This window comes from Sinocyclocheilus rhinocerous, unplaced genomic scaffold (assembly GCF_001515625.1).
Source record: "Sinocyclocheilus rhinocerous isolate Xijiao unplaced genomic scaffold, SAMN03320098_v1.1 scaffold2355, whole genome shotgun sequence".
In the NCBI taxonomy this organism is placed as follows: Eukaryota; Metazoa; Chordata; class Actinopteri; order Cypriniformes; family Cyprinidae; genus Sinocyclocheilus; species Sinocyclocheilus rhinocerous.
The window spans coordinates 22,421-41,658 of record NW_015666965.1 but is presented as its reverse complement, the minus strand read 5'-3'; the positions used below and the strand labels follow the sequence as shown (position 1 = coordinate 41,658).

At 37.4% G+C, this 19,238-nt stretch overlaps 1 protein-coding gene across 1 annotated transcript in view; it reads left to right on the top strand.

Annotated features, from left to right (window-relative positions):
• LOC107733300 (delta and Notch-like epidermal growth factor-related receptor) overlaps positions 1–19,017 on the top strand; it is a 28,631-nt gene extending 9,614 nt beyond the window's left edge. The window contains exons 2-13 of the mRNA XM_016544870.1: positions 2,352–2,681; positions 2,773–2,867; positions 3,838–4,001; positions 4,700–4,848; positions 5,045–5,198; positions 8,728–8,841; positions 11,487–11,717; positions 13,817–13,939; positions 14,014–14,127; positions 15,543–15,674; positions 16,474–16,720; positions 18,193–19,017. Of these exons, the coding sequence (XP_016400356.1) occupies positions 2,352–2,681; positions 2,773–2,867; positions 3,838–4,001; positions 4,700–4,848; positions 5,045–5,198; positions 8,728–8,841; positions 11,487–11,717; positions 13,817–13,939; positions 14,014–14,127; positions 15,543–15,674; positions 16,474–16,720; positions 18,193–18,304 (1,965 nt within the window). The 3' untranslated portion in view covers positions 18,305–19,017. The remainder of the gene's footprint in view (positions 1–2,351; positions 2,682–2,772; positions 2,868–3,837; positions 4,002–4,699; positions 4,849–5,044; positions 5,199–8,727; positions 8,842–11,486; positions 11,718–13,816; positions 13,940–14,013; positions 14,128–15,542; positions 15,675–16,473; positions 16,721–18,192) is intronic.
• Positions 19,018–19,238: the final 221 nt, after the last annotated feature.

The following is a 19,238-nucleotide window of genomic DNA, read 5'->3' as shown; positions in this document are numbered from 1 at the left end:
GCATTGGATAGCTGGCCAATCAGAGCACACCTCGTTTTTCAGACCGATGAGTTTTGTAAAAATCGACGCGTTTCAGAAAGGCGGGGCATAGAGGAGAAACAATAATGTACAGTATGTGGAAAATAATGTGTTTTTTGAACCTTAAACCGCATAAACACATTTCATTACACCAAATACACAAAATAATGTTCTTTTTAGCAACATCATATGACCCCTTTAAAATCAAATGGATAGTAATTTATTCACAAATGGTAAATCAATATTAACATGAGCAACTTGAACATGAAAAATCCTGTCCTAGCAATGCATGATTATATGGTTATAGAATTATGTGTATTTAGGTTAGTTATAAGAAGAGAACTATGACCTAATTTTTGGTCACAACCCACCCATTGAGGACCACAGATTTAGAGCAGCAGGGGGGGTGGGGGGATGACTCACTGATTCTTGATTCATGGGATAAAATCTGCCCCACTATCCATAAGTTTTACAAATAGCATCATTTTTTGAAATAAATCAGTTTTGTTATGAACACAAATGTATCATTTCATTACCGGTACTGACCATAATTGAATGCTTCATATTGATTGATGATATGTATCTTTACCTGTTTATACATATTAAAAAAATTAATGAATCAACTGCTGCAGGTGTCAAAGCTCAGGTGGACTTGATGAACAGTGACACTGCAGATTCATTTACAACAACATTTAAAAACACAGTATGTTTTTTTTTCATCTGATGTGAAAACGCAAATGTGGCTGGTGAGATCAAGGAGAGCCTCTAACATGTAGCCCTCAACATGTGCAGCGGAAGTACTGTAGTGCACTTCAGATGTGCCTCTGTGATTGCCAGTAAGTTGATTAGCTTAATAACGGGGCTCGAGGGACAGATGTGAAGAAGGACATAACATCTCATGTTCTCTGCAGCCTAAAAAGTCTTAGTTGCACTTTATTTACACCATAATTGTTTACAGTTGATGAATTTTCAACCCAGACTCATATGAAAACAGACCTCTACCTCTACATGCATTTCACTGCAGTTTCTGAAATGATCACTAGTAGCAGTAAAACAACATAAATGTTCATTCCTTTTTCACACAAATCATGATGGCAGATTATTGATTAATAAAGACGTATTTTTGTGCAGTTTCATGATTTCAAAACACTCTTACCATAGTGCAAGATTTGTAAACTAAAACATTTTGACATTTGTGTTACATAACCAGCTCCATATGTAAGGCTTTTCTGATGTAGTAAACTTGCTTGTTAGCGCACCTGGTACAAGCATTAGTTTTGTGATACAAAGCACTCGGGTACGAGTTCTGTGAAACACAAATCACAATAAAAGAACTCAAAGACTTGTGGAAGCAAGCTAACATGGCATGGTTGCATCAGCACATGTGTTTTTTTTATCTCAGGTTAGCTTTTGTTGACACTATCGGTTAGGTTTAAGGTCAGGTTTAATGTAGAATTTCAAATGCATCAGAGCATTAACCATTCAGCGCCACTTAATTTCAGAATACATGCAACATTGTAATAAAACATTGCCAGATTCAATTCTGTCTGTCTCCGATAAACCTGAACATGCTTTTAGCACCACTCATCTGACATTTCACTTTTAATGTGACACAAAACATGCAAAAAGCAACATAATATCACTTTGCCACAGGCATGTTTTTCTCAATGAATGATGGTTTGTACATTTTACAGTAATCACTAACATGTATTTGTTATTTTGGGTCTGATAATGTTGATTCAATTGATTCAGTACTACAGAGAAATCCTTAAATAAAATAAAAGGAGAAGCTATTTTAACTCAGCGGTCATATGTTGTTGATTATCCTTGATATCATCTATTAATTATCCAGTAGAAGCATTTTATGTTAGATTACTTATGTAATGCCAGCACACACAGTATGGAGTATAAACAGCTTACAGATGAACACATGCACAAATATGGCACATATAAGTCCTACTTTATCTCTTGGGAAGAAGGCGTGCCCCTGCCAAAGGAAATGGAGCATAATTAGAGTAATTGGATCAATATCACTACATAATTGTAAGATAAAGGGATTAGCACTGTAGATTTTGGTGCAGGTGTTCCTGCGGGCAGAGCGGGACGGCTCTATTGCTATTGTTCATATTTATAACGGTGCTCGTCTGTGCTTTCAGTATATTAATTGCTCTCAGTTCTCATTCTTCAGGCCAAGTGATTGTTAGTCGATAGATGTTTGCCTGAAACGAAAGCTGGATCGTTTGCTGCTGTTCTGTGCGACTGGAGCAATTTAAAATGTTTGATAATATGATGCAGTTTTCATCTCTCATTCTTGTTGTTTTTATCGGGTGCAGTTTTTTGCAGATCCATGCGCCAGCAGCCCCTGTCTCCATGGCAACTGTAGCCAGGACAGCGAGGGGGATGGGTTTGCGTGCCAGTGCAGCGGGGGTTACAGCGGGGTTCGGTGTGACCTGCCTACCTTGACCTTTGACCTGTCCGAGTCCACCTGGGACCTCGCCGAGAGCCTCGTCCCGGAACATGCCACGCCCGCCACACCTGCGACCACCACTCAAGTGTTCCAGCCAACCACAGTACCCACCACTACTCAAGCTCCGCCCACCCTGGAGCCGTGGCGACCCAAACCGGGTCAGAAAGCGGTGGAGATACTGTGGGAGGATCAGCAGGTGAGCAGGTGTGCGTTTGTGTGAGCGTGATGTGTCATGACGGCTGGGTTCCTCCAGTGAGTAGCTTATTTTGTGTGGGTGTGTGTTGTAGATTACTGATGAAGCCGAATGTGTGAGTACCGCCGGAGGTGAGTCTGCCGGAATGATGACTGTTTCCATGGAGGTCGCCGAGGAAACAGCTGTGAAGTAAGAAACTTTCTCATGTCCTATTTTTCTTGGAAAGATATATTAGAATAAGAGAGTTGTGGGCTTTCAGTGTGTTTTTATTTTTTATTTTCTGTAGCATATATGGATATTTCTAGCCATGAACTATTGCAAAATAAAATATAATATAGTAAAAAGAATTTTACAAATATATAAATAATAAACAATATATAAAAATCTTCAAAATATTGATGGAAATATAATTAATCAGTTATCTATATTATATGTTTAATTGATTATATAATTAAATGATGCATTTAAACCACAGCCACACTTTTGGAGTACATTGACAATCTTACCATATAATTTCCAAGTACTATTCAGATTATTGGCCAACATAATATATTATCTATATATATATTGTAAAACTTTAGTATAGTAAATTATTGAATAGAATACATTTTATATTATTTATATATTAATAAATATTTAATGTAATAAACTAACAACTTAAATATTACTATATTAAAACATAATATATACATAAATTATACAGTTTACATTCATTATACATTTAAACCACAGCCACACTCTTGGAATACATTGACAATTTTACCATATCATTTCAAAGTACTTTTCATATGATTTTTGGCGAACATGACAGATAAATCTATATTTTTGATCATATGAATTATTTAAAAAGCTTTAATATAGTACATTTTTGGCAGTTATACATTGAATATGATTTCTATATTATAATAAATATTTAATGTAATCAATTATTAATAAAGCTTATTAATAAAATATTACTATATTAAAACATAATATAATATATAAAATAAAATGTATTAGGCCCTCACATTTATGGAAGAATAAAAGTCAAGACATATCTTGTTCTTAACGTTGTTCCCATTGTACAGTTTGCTACATAATTTTCCTGACTTTAGTTTATTGACGTACTGGCATGTGACTGATTTTGATGAGATCTGTGTGTGTGTGTGTGTGTGTGTAGGTTGGTGGGTAATGTGAGTGGCTCCGCTGTGCTGTGGCGTGTAGGTGAGGCTGGTTATGAGCAGTGCTCTGTTGCAGATGGTACAATCATGTGGTTCCAGCAGAGCTCAGATGGCCTGGTGCTCCCTGACCAGTCCCTGCCATTCGGACAAAATTACTTCATCAGTAAGTGTGTGTTTTCAAACATATGTATGTGCCTGCAACATGGAGGAATATATATATATATCCCAATTTTTTAATCAAATAATTTCTTATACTGCGTATATATATATATACACACACAGTATGAGAAATTATTTGCTTCAAATTGGGACTTTGCCTTTGAAACATCCTTGTGCATAATGTCTGTTTCCAACTTGTTTGCAATTCAGAATTCTTCCAGACACATTGATGAGTCTTTTATTTGACCATGTCTGGTTCTGTGAGCCAAACAATGTGTCCTTGAGGCATTGCTGTGTGTGTGCTGTGTGTGTGTGTGTGTGTGTGCATATGTCTGTTTATGTCTGAGAGGGAGAAAGAAGACGCTGTTGTTGTCGTAGCAGATGTTATAAAATATCAGGACCTGAGCCTAAAAGGAAATTGTGTTTTGTAGGTTTATAGTTGTGTAAAAAAATATCCACAATATTATTAAAATTGTATGACATGGATTTGCTTTAAATAACTAACCGAAGACGTAAAACACAACAGCCAAGCAAGCTAAAAACCATCAGAACACATTAGCACCTGCATAGCAACACCCTAGCAAGCACTCCAGTGGCTAAACTCACACTTTCTTTGAAAACAAAAAAAAAAGTTACTCTTTTATTATTTGTAAATACTCTATTACAACTATGGACTTTTTTTGTTTATCTCTCTCTATGTAGGTGTGCTGCACATTGGTGCACCCTCTGGTCCGGAGGTCACTTTGAGGCTGCATCTTAATGTAAAAACCAATAACTGTATGGAGCCCGGCAGTGGATTCAGCGACCCACAATGCTCTGGGAAAGGAAAATGCATCACCCAGTCCTCTGTGGTAATGACCTCAGATCATAATAAGTGCTATTTGTTCTCATATTTTCTCTTTTTGCAGAACTTAAAGGACCAGTATTACAACCCTGGATCTGTGCTACTTTTCTTTCCAAAGTGTTGATATAATAGTTATGTTTGTGTGCTTTCTGTCCAGAGTTTCTGTGAACATTTGATGATTTGTGTTTAAATGTGAATCACAGGACACATTTTACTGCCAGTGCGATGATGGGTATTCTGGGATCTTCTGTGAGGAGTTTGACGCATGTCACCTGAAGCCCTGCGAGAACAACGGCACCTGTACTGACCTCAGACAGAGAGATGAAGGACAAAACTACACCTGTACCTGCCAGCCAGGTGTGTGAGCTTGTGTGTGTTTGAGTCATTCTCAGGAATCTGTGTCAGGACATGCGCGTCCCCTGGCTGAATTACTATGATAGAATTTACAGGGTTTTGATCTTAGGGGCCATTTACATGACAATGTTTTCAGCCAAAAACGGGAAATTTTTTAACTGTGCGTTTACACGACAACGGCGTTTTGGGGACTGAAAACGCAAGTTTTTGAAAACGGGTTTCAAAGTGCAAGTTTTTGAAAACGGCACCGTTATCGTTTCCGTGTAAACACCCAATACGGGAATCTTTGAAAACGGTGACGTCATGCACGTGCGTAGTACGTGTTAGGTATGTAGACATGCGCAGTATGTGTCGATTTTAAAGACAAGCGCGAACAAACATACACAACATTGGCGGAGTACATGGTACTGTTGTTGCTGCTCAAGCGTTTGCTAACGCTTCTTCAGCAAAGTGTGGATTTACTTCACCAATATTACAATCGTCATATAATCGTCACTTCCCGACAGATACTGTTTACTAACAAGGTGACAGCGCCAACTACTGGCCTGGCATACGTAATACAGCGTTTTTGGATGTTTTCGCAGATATGTGTAAACGCGAATCGTTTTGAAAACGTTGTCGTGTATACGTGAAACTTTTTAAAAACGCAAGGGAAAAACGTTTCCGTTTTTGACTACACCGTTGTCGTGTAAACGTAGCCTTAGTTGCATTATTTGTGTTTTGACTGGAATATCACATTTGCATAGCCCTATTCATCAGTGAGTTATTTAGGTTATATAGGAAAAATAAACCTTTTAAAATGTATTTTTTACCCGAAACACCAAGCTTTCACTGCCTATACATTTGTTTCTTTTTTTTCCCTTCTTTTTAAAAGTTCACTGTGGTGGCTACGTAAGTTTAGATTATAATATATATGAAAAGTCAGATAATAATAATATAATACATGTTATATAAATGTATTTTATGCTCACCAGGGCTTCATTTATTTTAATCAAAAATACAATAAAAACAGTACTATTGTGAAATATTATTGCAGTTTAGAATAACTGTTTTCTATTAGAATATATTGTAAAATGTAATTTATTCCTGTGATCAAAGCTGAATTTTCAGCATCATAACTCCAGACTTTATTGGCTGCTCAAGAAACATTTATTATTATTATCAATTATGAAAATAGTTGTGATGATTTTTTGATAATTTTTTCTAACCAATATAGTTGTCAATTATTTGTATGTTTCTATGTCCTTTAAATAATATTCAGAATTGATGTTTATTTAATGTTTTGCTTCAGTTTTTATTTAATTTCATCTTCATATCACAACAGTAAAAAACACAGCATAGCAGCTGCAACAATAATATTAACAACAGACCAACTAAATTGACGAAGTTTAATGTGTTCAGATGGAGAACATGAACAAATAAATGACAAGGGAGTCTATCAGTTTTGCACAAATGTAATTACTCGTTTTTGATGAATAGAAAGATCAGAAGAATAGCATTTAGTATTAGTTTTGCTGTCAAATTCCCTTTCCCTAGTTAGTTCTACATAAACATCAAAGATTTTTATTAAAGACATTAAAAACCACCTACAATGTGCTTTTATTCATTGAAATACATTCAAAATATTAACATGAAATAGCTCTGAGTATTTGCATAACAGGAATCTAACAAGAAGCAATGTCCTTATGAATTGTGTGTATGCATGTGCTGTCTTGTGTCTGTTTTTGTGAATAATGGAGATTAACCTTGTGCAAAGCACAGAGCTTTAATGCTCTAATGATGCTTTAAATGGAAAGATAGGGCAGGGGAAGAAAATGGAAAAGGAAGAACAAAATAAAGGTTGAGCAAGAAACATTGAAGGTCGGGGATTTGTGCCTTTTATCATGTAAATGAAGATTATTTTGAGCCTGTTATTTAAAGCCTTCCAGAAGAAACAACTGTGCCTTTTTAAGAAATGCTGTCATGGACATGCTGATTGCAAGGCATATCTGTTAATGTCTAGTGGAAGTCATGCAAGCACACAAACAAACACTGTTTACCTTATTTTTGTAAGAGGATTATATGGAGAACACAGGAGGGAATAAATGATGTTAATTATTGGTGTTGTAAGAAAAGCAGCCAGCCTGCTTTGGCCAACTGATTCTTGTTGGTTTATATCTGAAGGCTTTGTTCGATTTTATTTTTCTCACTGTTTTTATCTGAAGGAAAATAACAGATTGTGTTTACTGCAGCCATTTGTGTGTGTGAGTCAGGTTTTATCAACATTACAAGGACTAAATGCTCCCACAAGGATAGGAAAACCTGAAATCACCAATATCCCCCATGAGGAAAATGGCATCTTGTCATAATGAAAAAGTTAAAAATGCAAAAAGGTTTTTGTGAGGGTTTTTAGTTCAATATAAAAATAGTAGAACTCAAAGGAAAGTTCCAACCAAAAAAATGTTTGCTTGTATATTAGAGATTGACCGATATAGATTTTATGATAACCGATAACAATGCCGATTGTTTGTATATGTCTGAAAACTGATATGCAAAATTTATATTTACAGTATTTTATGTTTTACTTTATATATCATGCAAACACAACTAGTTCCCTAGCTGTGTATAATTATACATTGTCCTACATTGTCGGTGGATCCGATATTGAATTAAGGAAAACTGATTATCGGTCAATTAAACCGATTATTGGTCATTCTCTAGTTTGTATGATGCATTAAAATGGAATGTTTTTTAAATTCAGATGTGTTATGGCAAACTGAGATAATACAATCTGTCTGTGTGTTTTGAAGGAGGTCATTCAAGAATAGTAAAACCTAAAAATCAACAACATGTCCATGAGGAAAACATCTTAATAAACATGCTAAATAATGTCTTGATAAAAATGTGAAATGCCATTTTTGTTAGGTTTAGTTTTACGGATAAAAATATATTTAGCTTAATGTAAAAACAATGGAAGTCAATGAAAAGTTCCCACCACAAACAAATATGTGTGTGTGTGTGTGTGTGTGTGTGTGTGAGTGTGTATTAGCGATTGACCGATACTGAAATTCTATAACCAATACCAATTATTTGAATGCTTATAGGAATGCTGATAACGGATATATATTTAATGTTTTACTTTAATAGTCATACTAGTTCCCTGGAATAATTGTACATTGTCAGAAGTTACAAAGAAAACAGTAAATACTTTACATTAGTGTCCCTTTCAAATGACATGTTATCAGAATTATTAATATTTTTGTTGCAGTCTAAAATAGGTTATGAAATACCTGCTGACAGAACAATTTTTAGTCTTTTACAGAGAGTGTCACATCTGCAGCAAATGACAAACACTCTCATGTGTTTGTTAAACATGTTTATTCATAATATCGGTGTCTGATAATACAAAACCGATATACAATTAAGGAAAAGTGATTATCGGTCACTAAAACAGATAAACTCTATGTATGATGCATTCAAATGTAATGTGTTTTTAATTTCGGATGTGTTATGGAAAATTTTAAAAATAATACACTCTGTGTGTGTGTTTTAGGTTTTGAGGGAGAGCGCTGTCAGTCATTGGTAGATCACTGTGTTTATGGACCCTGCAGGAATGGAGCCACTTGCTCCAGCAGCCTAGAAGGACCTCACTGCTATTGTGCTGAAGGTATTTATTAATAGCCTCCTCTCATGAAATCATGTCTGACACGATCAAATCTGTTGTGTGCTTGTCTCGGTGTGTATGTTTGCAAGTGTATGTGTGCGTTAAGCTTAAATCGTCCTGATTCAAGCTCTATTTCTGTTCCTTCTCCTCTTGCTCTCTCTAAGTGTGTCAGAGAGTTGCTTATTTTAAACTCTCTTCCTTTCTTCCAATTAATCGTGAAACACAGCCCAGCGCCGCCCTCTCTCTCAGGAGGACCGCACCTTCAGCGCTGGCTCTCTCTCTAACCAGGGCACGCTCTCAGTCAGCAGATAGAACAGGGACACAACCGCTTCTGCTTCCTGAAGAAGCACTAGAAACAGACTAGAAAGGAAATTTGATAGGAGTCCCTTGAACTTTGGTGGCAGAAATGCACTCGTAGGCTGAAATATTAATCTTGCGGTGTGAATGGGGGCACCGTAAGCCACCGTTTGAAACACAAGGAACGCTGAAACAATAAGGAAAGTGGCACCATTAGCACATTTCTAATTAGTGTGCTACAGCTCAGGGTACGGCTTTTAATATTTCAACAACTATGTGAGGCAGTTAATAGCTATTTCGGCATCTCAGGGCTAAACCATCCATTCAAACTCTGGACGGTAATAGAAACGACCGAAAAACAACAATGAAAGGCATTCGGTTGGAATCGAACCTTTAGTACCATTCGAAACAGGGAAGACATAGTTCACTCAAAAATGAAAATTCTTTCATTATCCTACATGTCGTTTTAAACCTGTATGCTTTCTTTTTTTTTTACTAAAAAATCTAAGGCGCTACAAAGAGCTGTCACCCTTTCTTCCCTTCTCTGTTGAAATTAGCTACTATCCTTCACCCAAACTGCTGAAACCATCAACTTTCAAGAAGTCTTCTGCTTTCAAGAAGCATCTGAAGACATCTTTTTTCCACCAGCATTTAACCACTGTACAACCCTAAATCTTCCTCTTCTCTGCATTTCTTCTCTGCTCTATAGCTTTTTAATAAACGTGGCATTGTATACTGTGAATGCTGCAAAATTGGTTATTCTCTTCTATTGTAAGTGACTTTGGATAAGAAAATGTATAAATGTAAATGTATTCTTTCAGTGGAACACAATCGGATGATTTTTTCAAAGCAGTTTATCATACAATCACAGTTGGTAATATTCGCATTTATGAATCGCCATAAATGTACTATAAAAGTAGTCCAAATTACTTATGCACTATGTTCCATACAATGGATTTGTGTAAGAGACAGACTAAAATTGAAATCATTCACTGCAAATCTTCCCCTACAATGAAGCTCTCAAATGAAATATGGTACCAGTTGTGTGATGTTTGATGTCAGTGTGGTTTGGTCATGAGACACATTACAACAATGATGTCTTTTGATCAAATTTATATCAAAATTGTCATTGATTTGAGCTTACAGGTACGTTTGACTTCATAAAAATTAAATAGTACACAAGTTAAATGGACAACTGTCAAGGTGCTTTTTTTGCTGGAGCTTGACAGTCGTGATCACAATGATCTGTCCTAGTTTCACCTTTTGTGTTCCACAAAAAAATAAAAGAATAAAAGCATACGGGTTTGGAACGACATGGAATGGCATGAGGATAAATAAATAATGTATTTTCAATTTTGGATGAACTATTCCTCTAATACTGGCAGTGAAGCACATTCATGTTGGCTCTGTCAGGCTGCGAGAGTTTCATTAAGATAATGCATGAAAGCGCTTCCGTAAGGGAAACTGTGGGCGGATCAGCGCACTGAGCTCTATTTCTCTGTGTGTGATTGACATTTATTGGGGGGATCATAGCCACCAAGCTTGTAATCTGCTGGTGCGTGCATGTTACTAAGAGGAGACTACAAATGCATAAAAACAAACATACACTGTACATGTGTGCCTGCACACACTTATATACAGAATTCTGTTTTTTTTAGCAAACAGCTGATAAATGCAAAGGAAAATCCACCTGAGCTCAACCCAGTCGAACACATTTCGATTTTCATGGTTCTCCATCATCATCATTGAAATGCCAAATAAGGGAATACAGTGGTGCTCCATCCATCCAATAGTTTCCAGAGATTTACAGAATGCCAATGCGCATTGAAGCTGCTCTGGCAGTAGTGGTTGCCCAACCTTACTAAGACACTTCATTCAGGGTTTTTCCTTTTTGTCACTCATCTGTGTATAAAACCAATAGTTCTGGCATTGTGACCAAAATCTTTTACTATTTATCGATTTAAACACAACCCTGCAAGCTCACGTTCGTCTCTGAGTGCCACACCCACATATCAACATCCAATCAACCGTAGGGCCGTATGAAATCCCTTTAATTTTTTCCCAAATTGTACTTAATTTTTTTCCAAATTCTGTTTTAATTTTTTTGGATTCCATTTTTTCCCGTTTAAATTTTTCTAGACTCTGTTTTAATGGTTAAATAAAATTGTATTCATCAAAACGCAGGTGTAATTAATTGAAAACATGAAACTTACTTAAATATTAAACAGCAATTTATGACAAAAATTACATTTTTAAGGCCCTATGAAATGTTCAGATCAAATGAACTGCATCAGACTCAAACTGGTTTCTTTATGCAATACTGCACATCTTAGTCTCTTTCTCTCTGTTAGGTTATCAGGGTGCCATGTGCGAGCAGAAGATTGATCCCTGTGCTTCTGGGCCCTGCCACAATAATGCCAGCTGCTACCCACAGGGTGCTGGTTTGGGCTTCAGCTGCACCTGTCCTGCAGGTTTCACCGGACCCACCTGCGCCCAGCTAGTGGACTTCTGTGCCCTCAACCCATGCGCTCACGGCATCTGCCGCAGCATCGGCACTAGTTATAGGTGTCTGTGTGTACCAGGTGAGGATCTCGTTGGCCTCCGCTCATAGCTGTGTCTCTCCCTTGCATTCCCTCCAACTATGTCTGGTTGCCATGGCAACTACCTCCTGTGTATTGCGTGCTCAGACATCATTGTCTGTGAAGTGTGACTGCACCAGCTGTGCAGCCGGATCAGTCTATCCACTGATATCACCCCGCTCCGATGGGACCTAAACGTTCTCCGGTGGGATTGCAAGTAATGCTCAATGTGATGGTGCTATGAAGATGACACTTCTGACGACAAATGCCCGTTCCGGTGGGATTGCTGAGATTTGCACACTCAGTAAACACAAAATGATCCTCAGCTAAACAAATGATCAAATGATTTAATGGCAGCATTCTCGGCCTGGGATACTAATTAGTGATGTTTGCAGAGTAAAAGCCCAAAAAAAGCCCAAAGTTTACTCTATTTTTTACACATACACTAAGGTATACATACAGTTCATGATGTGTGCATGACGTAAATGTAATTATCAGCATAGAATGCATGTACTGTATAAGCACAGCCCAAACCATGCACATTCTTGCCACAACACTGGTCCGAACTTTTGTTTCCCAGCATGTCTTGATAAGCAGTTCTGTGAAAGTTTTAAGAAATACCCATAACTCTAATTTAACCAAGTAGAAATGTATTTTTATCGCTCATAACTTCTGGAGAGAAATAGCACAGACACTGGACGAGGATGAGACTTTCTAGTGCGCATATGTCAAGCGTTTGTGTTCCAGCACACAATGAAATGGAGTTTACGTAAATTTCAGTATCATCATATGCATGTACTGCACGATCACAGCCTGATTTTTCTAACCACACACTCTGTAAGCTCATGCACACTCATTTTTTTTGCACTAATTAGTTTTTTCACAAGGTGGTAGTAGGGCTGTCAAATAAAAATTTGTATTTTGATTATTCCTCGAACTTAAAAATAAAATCCACATTTGAATGCAAAAACGCTGCATTCGAATGTTAGTTGTGCGTCAGGTAGCGTGGCGCACAAAAATGCAATGATGATGATGTGTCGTTGCTTTTTAATGTTTTTGTTAGTCTATCCAGTTGAACCCACTAGATGCGGCAATGCTGCGGTGCTTATTCAAAACATTGTGGGAAAAGAGAACATCAATGCAGAGAAGATGTTGTTTACATCAAAACTGAAACCAAGCCGTTCACACAGAATGCATATTTTGCGCATTTTCTAGAGGGACATCTATCAACTTTGCACTCACGTCTCGCACAAAAGAGCCGCATGTTTAGAAAGCCATGTAAAATTAAAGCAAGTTCAACTTTTAAAAAACATGTTTCGGGACTTTATGGCGGGGGTTTTTTTTCCATCCCACTGCATCTCATACTCTGTGTGATTGCCTTTCCTCCCTTTGTATTAAACTATGCATGATGCTTTTTTGTTTATAATTTTTTAAGCAACTTAATTATATTTGGTTTATAAACATTATGCACTTTTTCACAGATAGTTATGCTATTTTATTGCTGTAATAAATGTGCATTAGTAATATTTTGTGCATAAATTACTTCTTTATAAAAATGATCACCGATCACATGGATATGTGAAACAACTGAAATTGCTGTATTATTCATGTCAGGCCAGTAGTTGGCGATGTCACTTTGTAAAGTAGCCTAACCATATTTTCTGCAGAGAATTGTGTTTGCACACAATATCAAATGCAGTATACTTTGAAATGCTCTGCGTTCAGTATTTTTACTTTGATCTTTGGCATCACTATTGCTATTGCTCTTACTTGGGGTTAGCGATTTAAACAGATCCCTTACTCCAATTTTTAAACTTTGAAACAGAACAGTTTTAGAAGAAAGAAATGGAGCCATTTAATGACGATATCTATGGATCAATATATACACAATACAGAAAACACAATTTTTCTCAGTCATCCCTGCCATCAGTTTGCTCCTGCTGACCTCATCCTGTAAACCCCAACTAAACTGAACACTGCTCTCTAGTGGCTCTCTAGGAAAATTTAAGGTGAAATACAGCTTAAGCTCTATCGACCACATCTATGACATGCTGTTGATTGCTACAGACAATAATTTTGTGTTTTTCTATCTACTCTCTTAGGTTATCATGGTCTGTACTGTGAGGAGGAGTATAATGAATGCTTGTCTGCTCCCTGTCAGAATTACGCCACATGCAGAGACCTGATCAATGCCTACGAGTGCATCTGCGCCCCACAGTTCACAGGTGCGTTTCATGCACTTGGAGTTAAAAATGTCCGTAAAAAGGACACGTGATTAATGTGTTGTGGGTTATTTCAGGTAAGCACTGTGAGATATATAAGGACCCCTGTCTGAGGCTCAGGTGCCAGAATGGAGGACGCTGTGAGAGTGGAGGGAGAAACACATCCTGTGTGTGTCCTCCAGGATATATGGGTGAATATTAGTGTTTGTTATATTTGTATGATATATTTGTGTCTTTGGCTGGGTTCGGAATAACATATTACCATACTACTGCTTCTAATATAGGGATTTGTAATCTATTAGAATCCACACACCTCTAAATATGATCATACTTGTGCAAAGGGACAAGGATTTTAAAAGGCAGCTATATATTTTCATGACAATAATTTTGTGTTTTTCTATCTACTCTCTTAGGTTATCATGGTCTGTACTGTGAGGAGGAGTATAATGAATGCTTGTCTGCTCCCTGTCAGAATTACGCCACATGCAGAGACCTGATCAATGCCTACGAGTGCATCTGCGCCCCACAGTTCACAGGTGCGTTTCATGCACTTGGAGTTAAAAATGTCCGTAAAAAGGACACGTGATTAATGTGTTGTGGGTTATTTCAGGTAAGCACTGTGAGATATATAAGGACCCCTGTCTGAGGCTCAGGTGCCAGAATGGAGGACGCTGTGAGAGTGGAGGGAGAAACACATCCTGTGTGTGTCCTCCAGGATATATGGGTGAATATTAGTGTTTGTTATATTTGTATGATATATTTGTGTCTTTGGCTGGGTTCGGAATAACATATTACCATACTACTGCTTCTAATATAGGGATTTGTAATCTATTAGAATCCACACACCTCTAAATATGATCATACTTGTGCAAAGGGACAAGGATTTTAAAAGGCAGCTATATATTTTCATGTATAAAGTCCCGATTTATATTTATTGTGTAAAATATTGTTTGATAAATATTTGGTTTCTAATAATTAGGTAAATATTTAGCAATATAGATAAGAGCATTAAGATACTTTTTTACTAGCACTGTAAGTTAGATTTAGTATGTATTTATTTACATTATATTTTTTATTATTTTTGATTGTAATCAGCTTTTCTTTTGTGTAATGTGTTTTTTTTTTTTGGTACCTTTTTTGCCTATAGTACCATCCTGTCAGATTTATTTTAATAACAATTTTATAATCCACTTTTTATTTTGTGCAATCTTGTTTTATTATTATTTAATTTTACCTTCTTTTTTTTTACTCTGTTTTCTGTAAACCTTTTCATGGACTCCAGTTGGAAAATCCCTAACTTAATATATTTGCCAATGTACTGTAAGTGCGGAATATGGCACACTTCACAATATCACACAATGCATTGCATTCAACTTGACTATCGATTTCCACCATTTGATCAGACAGCCATTATAACATTTTTTGCACAAGTTGGATTAAACATGCAAAATATTTTTTTCATTTTTAAGATAACTTGCTCTTGTATTGTTTTACTGCACAGTATGCCGTATCTATTAGACTAGTATGCATTCCAAACATAGCCATTGTGTATTTTGAGCAGAATGTTGATAGTAGGTCTGTATTCTGCCTTTTTGTCTCTTTGTAGGTGAGAACTGTGAGGTTGACATCAATGAGTGTGAGAGCAACCCATGTCACCATGGCGGCACCTGCATCGACCAATCAAACGGCTACACCTGTCACTGCCCCTCTGGCTGGGTCGGCGGAAGCTGTGAGATCCGTGAGTTTACGCCAGACTTCCTAACTACAAACACTAAGTAGTTATTGCATAATCGTAAATTATTTATAATTCTTTTATTTATAACAAAACACAAATATGATTTAAAATCATCCATGGGGGCAGCGCCTTAAAGGGACGCGGCGTTCTTGCTTTGCTTGTGGCAGTTCAGTAATTTTTCCGTGACGACTTAGGCCTCAAGGACATTGTTATGTGTACAGGGGTCCTCTGAGGAGTGACGTGCTCCTGCCTTTTATGGCAGCTGTGACTCGGCACCATTAGCTTCCTGTGAACCTCCTCACGTTCCGCCAGCTCACATCATTGTGGCAGCAGGGAGGGACAGGATGACTGTGACGTGCGAGGAGGCGGAGCCATGTGACTCTCTGAAATAACTGGCCATTCAGAGATTCTCAGGAATATCCCACTGTGTTTATGGGTGTGACGAGCCGTTTTAGGTAGGTGTGGCTGACTCTGAACTTTTATAAAGAATATCTCTTTGGATTTGAGACTTTAGTCTTTGCAACTTTACAGATCTTCTTTATGCACCAAGAGCTTGTAACACTCCAAAGAGAAAGGAAAAATTGAAATCGCATCATATGACCCCTTTAAAGCATTTCATCAGCTAGACTGCTGTTGTAAATGTAAGGATCTGCACCCAGTCACCCAGAACCCCCTAGCAATGCCCCATCCAGAACACCCTAGCAACTTTATAACAGAAGTCCTTAGCAACCACATAGCATAGCGCAAGTTTTTCTCAAGAAGACAGCCATTCACACTTTCTTTTCTCTCTTCATTTTCTCAGATCTGCAGTGGAAGATGGCTCAGCCGGTTGACTCGCTGACCAACATGCCACGTCACTCTCTGTACATAATCATTGGTGCTCTGTGCGTGGCTTTCGTCTTGATGCTCATCATCCTCATCGTTGGCATCTGTCGCATCAGCCGTATCGAGTACCAGGGCTCCTCCCGTCACACCTACCAGGAGTTTTACAACTGCCGCAGTATCGACAGTGATTTCAGCAACGCCATCGCCTCTATTCGCCACGCGAGGTAATATATTGTGTTTATATGCCTTTTTTTATGTTTTCAACTGTAAAACGCAAAAGAAGATATTTTTAAAGAATGTTCAGTCTACTCTTTCTAATACAACTTAAAGGGACAGTTCACCCATAATTACTTGCCCTCATGTACTTCCAAACCCGTAAGGCCTTCGTTTATCTTCGGAACACAAATTAAGATATTTTTGGCGAAATCCAAGAGCTTTCTGACCCTACATTGACAGCATCGCAACTGACATGTTCAAGGCCCAGAAAGGTAGCAAGGACGCGCGTCGAAGACTGACAGGGAAGAGAAGGAATTGTTAAATAAAGTCGTTATTTTTGTTTTCTTTGCACACAAAAAGTATTCTCATAGCTTCATAAAATTAAGCTTGAACCATTGATGTCACATGGACTATTTTATGGATGTCCTTACTACGATTCTGTGCCTTGACCGTAGTAGTTCCCTTGCTGTCTATGCAGGGTCAGAAAGCTCTCGGATTTCATCAAAAATATCTTAATTTGTGTGATGAACGAAGGTCTCACGGGTTTGGAACGACATGAGGGGGAGTAATTAATGACAGAATTTTAGTTTTTGTAGGGCTGCAACAAATGATTGTTTTGATAATCAATTAATCTAACGTTTATTGGAACGATTCGATTCTTTCGCAGATTAATCATTAGGCTTTGATCGATTATTCAGCTTTTGCAGTTCGTTTAAATATTGAATTATACATATTCTATACATTCATATACATATAGAGCTGCTTTATAGCAGAAAATAAAAGTTGTAATTCTAACTGAAATCAACACTGACACTGTTTCTCATGTTTAATACTGTAAAGCTGCTTGCTTTAAAGCAGTCTATTGCATAAAGTGTTATATAAATATATAAACGTGATGTGACTTTACTGGAGTGCCAGTTGCAGAACTGGTGCAAACTTATCCACATCACTATGATCAGATGCTTTCTTAACAGCTGTTTTCTCACCGCTTTCATTTTTGTTGTGTGTTCATTTCGTTTCTGAGAGAAAAATGTGCAGCACATATTTGCATATTCATCTAAACAGCATTGTTTTGTTTGTAGTTTCGTAAAACTTTCCTACACTCTACTGGTTCGGTTTCGTTTGCACTTCTGCTGCGTTCAAGTCCTACTGGGACGTTCGTACTTACAAGTTGACAAGTCGTAATTACGACGTCAGGTGCGTTCAAGTCAGTTTAGTCGGCACAAGATGGCGGTGTACCTTCTTTTAATAAATTACATGAAAATACAACTCGTAAATACGATCTATCCAACATGACTTGAATGCACCATTCTCATAAGCATGTCTTCTTCTATTACTGGATTGCAGCCAAGAGGGCTGAATTACAGTCTTGTACTACAGCGCCACACTGGTCAAACTGGGTCATTGCAGGCTATTAGGCTCATGAGATCAAACAACTATTCAACAACAAAAATGTCCTATTCCTTTGTGTGTGTTACAGGTTTGGGAAGAAATCCAGACCAGCAATGTATGATGCGACTCCCATCAGTTATGAAGATTACAGCCCTGATGACAAGCCTTTAGTCACACTCATTAAAACTAAAGATTTGTGAGGCAATACATCTGCACACACACACACACACCGCATACACACAGCCACTGTTCCAGCCTTTAAAATGAGCCAATCCGTGCAGTATTTCTTTCCAGAGAATATATTTAAAAAATGAATCTAACCTTACAAAAAACTTTTGAAATTGATATATTTTATCATTGTAAACCATGAAGCTTTTAATTCATATCAGGCACTAGGAGTGCTGCACAGAATTAGTTAATGGAATAGTCCCAAACAAATGTGCTTTGTTTGCAGATGCAAATGTTTTGTGGAATGTAAGTAGACGAATAACAAGCTACATTGCAAAATGTGTGTGAGAGGGGGTGTTTAACCGAACCCTTACACCCTCTAGACTCTGATTACAAATATGATAGCAGCAATCCAAGCAAAAGCTGTAGAATTAGGAGTAATAGAGCTCATAGTACAGTTAAACTATAACTTTATACAGAAGAATTAAAAGATAAGACAATGTAGGTTGCCTTACTGGTGCATGGATAGTATCAGTGGTTCGGCATTACTCTGTAACCTTATGTACATTGTTGTTTGCTGTTTCTTTCTTCTTGTTCATTGTGGTCTCTTTTGTGTTATAAACTTGGTGTTAGCAAAGTCTTAAGATACCACTGTCCATGTGAAGGCAGCACAACAAAGTGCTTTTAAAAGTAATGTTTGGTGGTGTCGTTTCACTGAGTAATAAACTAGGCCTCCTGACCTATATTTCATAGTGTTTTATGGAAGACTTCTCTGTTCCAGTACACCTGCAAAGCTCCTTAAGTTGCGATCACATTAACCACATTTACGCAGGCAAAATCCAGTGATTTCAAGAGGAATCTATGCGATTGGGAGTTTCACATGCAGATTTCACTTGTGTTCAAGTTGATCATGCAGATTCACAGCTTCTGAAGGTGACTTCTGTGTGAGCTGTGTATCATACATCC